General features: G+C 37.5%; 1 protein-coding gene and 1 long non-coding RNA gene across 3 annotated transcripts; one reads left to right on the top strand and one right to left on the bottom strand.

Annotated features, from left to right (window-relative positions):
- Positions 1-6: 6 nt before the first annotated feature.
- LOC139824540 (uncharacterized) lies at positions 7-2,106 on the bottom strand. 2 transcript variants are annotated; one of them, XR_011735170.1, is made up of 4 exons: positions 1,265-2,105; positions 973-1,192; positions 753-880; positions 7-672 (listed from the first exon to the last, which is right to left on the bottom strand). It is a non-coding gene; the product is annotated as an uncharacterized lncRNA (long non-coding RNA). The 2 variants fall into 2 exon arrangements; XR_011735169.1 differs by having other exon boundaries at positions 7-880; positions 1,265-2,106.
- A 4,761-nt stretch (positions 2,107-6,867) lies between these two features.
- Positions 6,868-8,214, top strand: LOC139824541 (uncharacterized). The gene is made up of 2 exons (XM_071797072.1): positions 6,868-7,203; positions 7,302-8,214. Exons 1-2 carry the CDS (start codon positions 7,050-7,052, stop codon positions 8,141-8,143), a joined length of 996 nt encoding a protein of 331 aa, XP_071653173.1. The 5' UTR covers positions 6,868-7,049; the 3' UTR covers positions 8,144-8,214.
- Positions 8,215-9,639: the final 1,425 nt, after the last annotated feature.

Genomic DNA, 9,639 nt, shown 5'->3' with positions numbered 1-9,639 from the left:
TAAGTCTACCACTTTCATATCTAAATGCTTCAGTTGTCGAAATCTTCCCTTTAGCAGTACTGTTTGAGATCATGCGCAATCTTCGCGTACGTTTCAGGAAGTAAAGTCATCGCAACTTATACGCATTCTAGCAATCTAACGGATAAAAATATCCAACGCGTTATCGCAATCGCAATTCAAGCAGCCTCGTCAGCATTAAATTTGTCGACGTTAAAGTTTAGTGTTATAGAATCATAGCATGGATCTTTCTATTGCTCGCGTTCTGGAAAGTTCGTTAATTGCTTGCAAACAGCCTCAGCTGACAGAGGGCACAAATAAAGTCAAGCCACCGCGCTCACACAATAGAAAGATTCAGGCTACAAATAAAACGAGCGCAAACATGTAACGATCTTCTCGGGTCGTCACTTGAAACGGTGACGTATGCACGGTGACGTTAGGCCACCGGTGGCCAATCACCTCCCCGAAATTATCGGCAATTAGCCTGGAGGGAGGCTCGTCTCCGAGACGATAAAAGACCGCCGCTGCGCCGCGGAAACGCTTGTCCGCTTTTCGGCTTTACGCCCGGTTATCGCTTCGCAATTTTCCACACCGCTATACCGCTACTTCGTGCGCGCTTGCTTTTGCCGTCGCGCTGTGCTGACGCTTGTGCTCGCTATCGCTTGCGACCTGTTCCTGAAAGGGAATCATTGTACATATTTGTGGATGTATTAAAATTCAGACATTATTAAACTTTTATTTTTCGTGTTACGTGCTGTGTCTTTCTTGTGGTCGTCTTCCACCTCGCGCTATCTCGCGCTACCGCGCGCTCTCGAACAAGTACAAAAAAACGTTCAACGATTTGTCTTGACTGCGACAGTACTCTATTGAAGCGCTTCTGTGCCTGAAAAAGAAAATTCACAATAGTTCAAAAGTACTGATAGGTACAAACAGCTCTGTTTAACAGACTCAAGATAAATTCCCAATGAAACTTACTCGTGTCAGGGTATGCCTTGTCAGCTATGATGTATTCACCATTTGGGAAGAGAGTATACACATTACGCTCTGCATCCAGAAACAAGTCAGAGTTCCGGAAAATGCGTCGATCACCCACTGAACCAGCAAAACAGTCAGTAAACCTCAGTTCTGAATCACACACTGTCTGAAGAACTACAGCATATTCTTTCTTCCTTGTCCTATAATGCAGTGAGCGTTCCTAGGGCACAAACAGAAAAATATACTATATGAACAATACAGAAACTGTGACAATACATGTAATAAGATAAACCTTAGGAGCCTCAATGCTTATATTACAGTCATCAATCGCACCAATTACATCTGGCATATTGGAAAGACGCTGAAACTTTTGTTTTACAGGATCAAGATGATCTCCTGCTGGCCACTTAATGACATTTTTTGCTATGTTGTTGAGAGCTGCAACAACTCGTTGGATGCTGGCATTCACAGATGACTTTGCGAGATCATGCTTCAGACCCACAGACCTGGTATAAGAACAGCACAATCAGCATTTATATTGAGTATAAGCTGTCAGGTTACTAAATTCATGCATTCACAATTTTATATAAATGTCGTAGGTAAATGGTTATTTTAGGAAAATAGCTTCTGACTAGGCAAATGCTATCTGTCTGGCCAAATAGCTTTCACCATTTATTTTTGCTATTTTCCTAGTCAAATATTATTTTTTTAGGCAAATACTATTTGATTAAACCGCTGTTAGGCAAATGGTATTCAGCGAAACATGCATTAAGGTAAATCTAAAGAATAGTGGCCTCCTCACCGATTTCGTTGAACTTAGGCTTAATCGACGCGTTTTTGCACAAACCGACCGAATCTGGCAGAAAAAAATGTCGCTCTGCCCCGCGAAGCGAGATATTAAACGTAAAAGTTGACAAAAATCAGGTTATGATTCCTGTCATACCGACGAGCTGTAGCGACTACGAACATGCCCTGTGGCCATATGCGCATGCTCAGTGGCCGCACGCGCATGCAAAAGTGCGCGAATTTGAAACGTATGTATACTTATAATGCATATCACTTACAATTAGCTTTCAATGATGAACATATCTTATATAACATATCAAAGTACATGCGTGGGCGGGGGGGAGGCTTTGCCCCCCTGCACCCCCCATTGTGTGAGTAAACCTAGGAGTGTGGGCGGGGGGCCTCTGTCCCCTCTGCACCCCCCGTGCACCTGGCGATGTGGGTTGGGTTGATGGGTGGGCAGGGGGGGGGCTTTGCCCCCCCGCACCCTCTTCCCATGGACACGCCTTCGGCGTGTCCGGGTAGGAAAAGTATTTCGCTGCACCCCGCCATGCACTTGAACCTCACTTATTTGTAACTTCAAGAATAACTTCAATTTATAAAGCCCCCCCTGCCCACCCATCAACCCAACCCACACCGTCAGGTGCACGGGGGGGGGTGCAGGGGGGGCAGAGCCCTCCGCCCACACTCCTAGGTTTACTCACACAATGGGGGGGGGTGCAGGGGGGCGACGCCCCCCCCGCCCACACATGTACTTTGATATGTTATATAAGATATGTTCATCATTGAAAGTTAATTGTAAGTGATTATTGTTCTTGACATAGATAGGTATTTTAAGAAGTGTCAAAATTCTGTATTTTTTAAAAACATTATTTTTTCTAATCAATTAATTAGTGAAACAAAAAACTTTAATTTAAAAAAACATAAAGAAAAAATTTTTGCAATAAAACATTATCGTAAACTGTCGCTTGCTTTTTAAATTTGTGTTTGTTATTAATTGTATTATAAGGTTTTTATTTTTATATATAACATATATTATATATTTGAAAACAAGGCTATATAATGCTGTACTTATTGTTTGCAGAAATAAAAAATACACAAATAAATTATCAAAGTAGTATATTATTAAACATACTAAACCAACATAATGGTGGTAGGTAACAGTGGTAAGCAACACACCGGAGACATAAATAAAAATAAACGTATCACAACTTGAAATTAAAAAATTTAAAACAAAATAAATATTTATTAATCATATTTAGATTAAAATAAACATAAAATTATGTATACCTTTAAAAAACAATCTATGCATAGCAGGTAAACAAGTAACAAAAAAAGACAAAGAGAACAGTGATAGTCAAATGTAATGTACGTCTTTTCTTAGTTGTCATTGTCAATGACGTGCAATGCTCACTTATTTAAACAAAGTAAGTTACCTATCAGAAAAAATAAAGCATTATTATTTATTTTGGCAAGGATTACTCGAATGGCATTTACTATTGCACAAATGTTTAGACTTAAAACAGGCACATCGTTTTGTATTGCACTGTTTCTTTGATGGTTGGCATTGACATTTTGAAAACCCTTGCCCTGAAAACATAGATTGGGAGGCGCAGGCTTCTCTTAAAGAAATAAACTGTTCTTGAGGAATGTCGCTATAATTAAAACTAATTGAAGATACAGACGTTAAGTCGCCTCTGGTAAACCAGTTTTTCAATATGCCACTTTTTGTACCTATTCTGTACACGTTATTTTTCTTTTCAACTATAATTCCTTCTACATTCTTTTTGTCCAAGGGTTTTCTGTCAAATTTCGAGACAGCTACTGTTACGTACTTGCCAGTTTCTATTTTGTTGAAAATTGTTCTGCTTGTTTTGGTCATTTCTTCAGCACCTTTGAGCTGCCCTTCGTATGATTTTTTTCGGTTTATTCTAATATTTTCTTCATGGACACAATGATTGCAAGTAACTTGGCTGCCAAATCTCTCGTCATTTTCGTGAAAAATACCACAAGTAACATGCACTACTTCGCCGCATTTTGAACAAGTGTGTGCACCTGTACTTTCGTTGCCACAAACACAGCAATATAAGACATCTGAGTTCATACTTTGGCCCTTATCAGTGTCCTGGTTTAAAACATTTGCAGAAACGTCGAATATTATAGGTATTTTGTCTATATTCTCTTCCACATACGTTTGTATTTGATAATCTACGACTTTCTCGGTGGGAATTCCGATGCCAACATCACTTATCTGTACTTTTTGACTAGTGCGCTCTGTCCTTAAATCGACAGCATTTTTTACTACTGTATCGTCGCCATTGTTTAATGAAGTTTCTGTATTATTATTGGTAATGTTTGCGTCAATGACTTTTAAGTCCTCTTCAGTTAATATTTTATCAATAAAGTCTGATGGCAAATTCGTTGATCTTAAGCCTATTTTGGGATCTGCTTCGTACAAACTTTTATAGGGTGATCTTCCAATGATGCGATGAAGCGATGTATTTTTCTGCCATTGCACAAAGTAACATCCAAGCGACCAATGAAAAGTTTTATGCTCTTCCATCCAAATTCTTAACATCTGTTCGACATCTTGATTTGATCTCTCAACAGAATCTTGGCTTTGAGGATGTCTGGGTCGTCCATGTACAATTTTGCACTCTGGCCATAACAAAACCAACTCTTTAATTACCTCGGCAGTAAATTCCCGTCCATTATCACTTTGCAAAATAATTGGAGCGCCTTGTTCAAGGAAGATTTTAAGTAATTCAAAAACCACCTCTGCAGCTCTTTTTGTCTGTAATGGTCGCAAGTACAAAAATTTGATAGAATGGTCTTGGTAATTTAGAAGCCATTTGTATTTCCCATCGGCGCAAGATTGGAAATCAATTAAGTCAACTTGTCCTCTGACATTAAAATCTTTCGATTTTATAGGTCTTACCACCAAACCAGCATGTTTCTGCGTTTTTTTTTTTATTTGCAAGTCGTACACAACTCTCCGTATATTTCAACAGCCAGTTTTGGAATATTACATTTTTTTTTTAAATTATGAAGTACTTTATCTCTTCCCCGTGTCCTGTTGCTTTGTGTTGTTCATCAATTTTATCAAAAAACTCTTCAACTAGCGTAACATAAATAATATCATCATCCAGGGACTTTTGTTTTAAAATAACCTTTGATATACCAGATATTTCCAGGATATTTCCAGGAGATCATATTTTCCGCCATAATATTTTTTGTCGCTTGACATCTTCTGAGTGTTCTGACATTTTTTCTCTTGGTAAATTTTAATATATTAATGACTTCATTAATTTTTTGTAAGTCCCATGGTTTTTTAACTGTTTTCTGGGCATATTTTTCATTTAGCTGCAAATAATATTCTTCTTTATCTACCATGTTGCCTCTAAATAAAAAAAATTTTATTAGATTTGGGATTAAGATGGGATTAATACAGCATAAACATAATAACTAGCGGTTAATATACTTACAAAATACGTTTATCTTGTCTCTTAAATCGTTTTTTTTATTGTGGCTGCAGAAATTTATATGTTTTGAGATATAAAATGCGATTTCTTTACTTGAATAGTATTCTAATGTCTATTATTCTCTCTCAGTCCTTGATATTTCATGCATGTAATAAATACCTGCATGATAATTACAAAGTAAGAATGTTTTTACTGTGTTTGCTGAAGGGAAGTACTTAGTAAATAACAACAAAAGAAAAATAAGTACTTACATACGGCTTTAAAATTGACGAATTTAAAGAGAACACCTCGCAGAACGACCGTAACATAACCTTACAAAACAAATACTGAAATGCACCAACGTTTATCTTATCCTTTAAGCCGTTTTTTTATCGTGGCTGCAGAAATTTATATGTTTTGAGATATAAAATGCAATTTCTTGACTTAAATATTATTCTAATGTCTATTATTCTCTCCCAGTCCTTGATATTTCATGTAATAAATACCTGCATGATAATTACAAAATAAGAAAACTTTACTATGTTTGCTGGAGGGGTTAGTAAATAACAACAAAAGAAAAATAAGTACTTACATATGGCTTCAAAATTGACGAATTTAAAGAAAACACTTCGCAGAACGACCGTAACATAACCTTACAAAACAGATAGGTACTGAAGTGCACCAATGCATGCTTCGCGGAATACCATTTGCCTAACAGCGGTTCAGTCAAATAGCATCTGCCTAGGAAAATAGCATTTGATTAGGAAAATAGCAAAAACAAATGGTAAAAGCTATTTGGCCAGACACTCCAGGCAGATAGCATTTGCCTAGTCAGAAGCTTTTTCCTAAAAAAAAACCATTTGCCTACGACATAAATACATTACCTGAAAGAATCTGGTGTTGTTAGCAGCCACAGCGAAGCAAGCAATTGCGTACAAACAGGGATGCAAGGTTTATTACCAGTATCCAATGCCAAAATAGGTCCAAGATGATTTTCTAGCAGTGCAAATGTGCTAGGCAGCATACGATAATTTTTACGGAATTGTTTTGTATTAAATCTTGGGACTGTGTTTTCCACATAATCTTCAATTCGCACAGCTTTCTTCGACGGGCCACGTAGCCTTAGATGGGCTTCCAATAAAAAAGCCTCGGCTAACTCGTCCTCCTCGTCATCACTTTCCAGCGTTGCACTGAACCAATAATCTGAACAGTTATTCGCTTGCATAAATAACCGTAAGAATGCGCAAGGATATGTCGCGAGCATGGTGGAAGGAAATAAGGTGAAGCAATCCTCGTGACGAGTTTCGTTCTGTTCTGCGCAGCCCAGACATGGTGGGGGATCCGCACAGTTTCGGCCATCTTTTTTCGCTAACACGCATGGCAAGCACGCTTTGGTAAAAGTTGTTTACAGTTTACATCGTATATTTGAAAAAAGTGTTACTGTATTGTGATTGAATAATAAATGTGGATATATTGAAGGGTAATTCAATATTCAATTTTTCTTGTTTTTTAATAAATATATTATACGATGCATTACAATGTACTCTTTGCTTTCTGTTTTCTGTTCTTAACCTCTTTGCGATTATCTCGTATTTCGCAATTCTGTCGCGTAACGTGATATTTCTTGTCTCTTTTGAAGTTTGTCAATTTTTATCTTAGGCGACAGAGAACAAAAAACATTGCGTTACGCGACGGAATTGCGAAATACGAGATAATCGCAAAGAGGTTAAGAGCAGAAAACAGGAAGCAAAGAGCACATTATAGATTTGGTTTTAGTTTAACGACAAACATTAGAATTTCATTTTTGATATTTCAGGATTGCAGAAAAGAATGCCACGCTGTCCAATTATAGGGTGTCAGAGCGGTACTGAAGGACGGAACAAAGCACCACATACAAAGATTAGTTTTTTTAGCTTTCCAAAGACAGACATTTGCAAAGAATGGCTGAAACATTGTAAAAACCAAAACATTAATACAAAAACAGGTCAGTTGGATCACAGTCCAAAAAAAATTATATTTAGAAGTTATCGTTTGCTTTTTTTGTTAACATAATTTTAAAATAAAAAATATATTATTTTACAGGAAGAGTATGTTCCCTTCATTTTTTGCCAAGTGCCTATAAGGAACAATCTTGGGCACAACAGCAATTGCCTGAATCTTTTCGCCGTCTACCGTGTTTGAAAAAAGATGCTGTTCCAACTGAATATTTGGCATTGGATATTTCCGACGAAAATCGGAGAGTTCAGGATGAAAGGGACACCAATATTGAATTAACTCACTCAGAAACTCAGAGTTCTAGGTCTCCAGAAGAGTCTCAACAAGAAAACCTCAATGAGCAGAGCCAAAAATTGATACTTTTGTTACAGCAAGTAGAAGAATTAAAGAAAACGAATGAACAATTGAGAGAGGCTAATGAAGGATTGATGCAAAAGGTGATTACGACAGATAAACAGCTCAAGGAAAAAGACAAAATAATTGAGAAAATAGATAAATTGCTTGGAAAGAAAGATTGCTTGCACAAGAAACTTGGCGTGCAAGAAAGAAGAATATCCAAAGCTGAGAGTAAAAAGATGAAATACCAAAGAATATTGCAAAGTGTTTTCACACCAGGACAATTGAAAATACTCTCCAACAAAAATATAAAAAAAACAACATGGTGTTCTGAAGATATTGCATCGGCCATATCTTTACGAAGCATTAGTCCCAAAGCTTATAGATTCGTTAGGAACAGTATGAAAATCCCTCTACCAGCTATGACAACCTTGAGAAATTGGGCCCGAAAGTTTGATGTTAAAAACAAAGCTGGAAGCTTAACAGAATTAGAGAAATTGACAGTATTAACTTTTGATGAGGTTTACATCTCCAATGACGTGGCAATTAACAGGAAGGATGAAGAAGTTATTGGGCCTCATAAAACATGTTAATTTATCATGGCTAGAGGACTTTTTGGTCGATGAAAACAGCCAGTGTTTTATGATTATGATAAAACAATGGACAAAGAAACTCTGGAGCAACTGATCAAACAGCTTTTTGAATGTGGATTCACGGTAGTAGCTGCAGCATCAGATCTGGGAACAACAAACGCAAAGCTATGGAACAAATTGAATATTGGAACACGCAAAGATAAACATTGTTATTTTGAACACCCAAGTAACGATCAATACCGTATTTACGTTTCTTCTGACGCCCCCCATATGATAAAATTGGCACAAAATCACTTTGTGGATCATGGATTTCTTTATAATGGAATCCACATAACCAAGAATCTCTTGCATCTACTTTTGAGAACGACAGCAAATACAGATTTGAGAATAGCCCATAAGTTGACACAACATCATTTAGATATAAAAGGCCCTCAGCGTCAAAATGTGAAACTGGCTGCACAAGTATTTTCCAACAGCACAGCAAAAGCTATTATTTAATCTTGCGCTGGAAAAGGTCTTGCTGGTTTTGAAAATTGCTCTCCAGTGGTTCGTGTGCTGGAAATATTCAATAAGTGGTTCGACATTTTCAACAGTAGAACGATGTATGGAAAAAATCCAGAACTTCACGGATTCGGCGTTCAACTTGAATCTCAATGTCAAGTATTGCAAGAAATGGAAGAGTTCATCACAAACATGACTGTTTTCGGGAAGAAATCTATGCTTCCTTTTGAGAAGGGCATCGCACTGTGCTGTCGCTCGTTGCCAAGTTTATTTGCATATTTGAAAACAACCTATGGCCAAGAAAAAGTCCAATTTCTCATGACTTGCCGACTAAATCAAGATGGGCTGGAGAATATGTTCTCTTACCTCTGTGGTATGGGAGGATATAATGATCAACCCAATGCTATAGATCTACAAAATAGACTTCGGTGGTATGTTCTTGGAAAACACTCCACAGCTCTCTTTTCAGTTCAAGCAAACACCGTTCCAGATCCACTCGACTCAAGTTAGACGGAAGCACAAAATCCGTCAAAGAAAAATCCTTCATATTCTGCCTCACAACAAAATGAAGATGAACTTCTGATAAACATGGGCTCGTTAGAATCTCCAAAAGATGATGGAGAAAAAGAAGACTGCGAAATAATGGAAAATGAGATGAGTAAGATGACGTATGTGGATGATAGCAATCCGATGGAAACTGACGATTGTGAATTACTGAAGCTTCCTGAAGGTTTCAAAGAATCCATTGAACCAGGCGATGATTTTGAAGGTGAATATTAGGCGCGTTCAGCAGACCAAGCCGCTCAGTCAAACGTGATTGACTTTTACTTTTAGAACCAACCAATCAACGCAGAGTGTTGATAAGACGAACTCAACAGTTGTTTCTGCTGAACGCGCCTATTGAGGCAAAATTGAACAAACTTATGTCCTGCTATAACATTTCTATGGTAGAAGTACTACTATGCATGTTATTGGGACAAAAAGATTACATAAAC

Source organism: Temnothorax longispinosus, unplaced genomic scaffold (assembly GCF_030848805.1).
Source record: "Temnothorax longispinosus isolate EJ_2023e unplaced genomic scaffold, Tlon_JGU_v1 HiC_scaffold_426, whole genome shotgun sequence".
Lineage (NCBI taxonomy): Eukaryota > Metazoa > Arthropoda > Insecta > Hymenoptera > Formicidae > Temnothorax > Temnothorax longispinosus.
This window is presented reverse-complemented; position numbering and strand designations above follow the sequence as displayed.

Excerpts from the sequence above, each read along its gene's own strand:
- LOC139824541 (XM_071797072.1), top strand. The coding sequence starts at position 7,050 with ATGCCACGCTGTCCAATTATAGGGTGTCAGAGCGGTACTGAAGGACGG. Across the intron at positions 7,204-7,301 it reads AAACATTAATACAAAAACAG|GAAGAGTATGTTCCCTTCAT; the intron begins GTCAGTTGGATC and ends ATTATTTTACAG.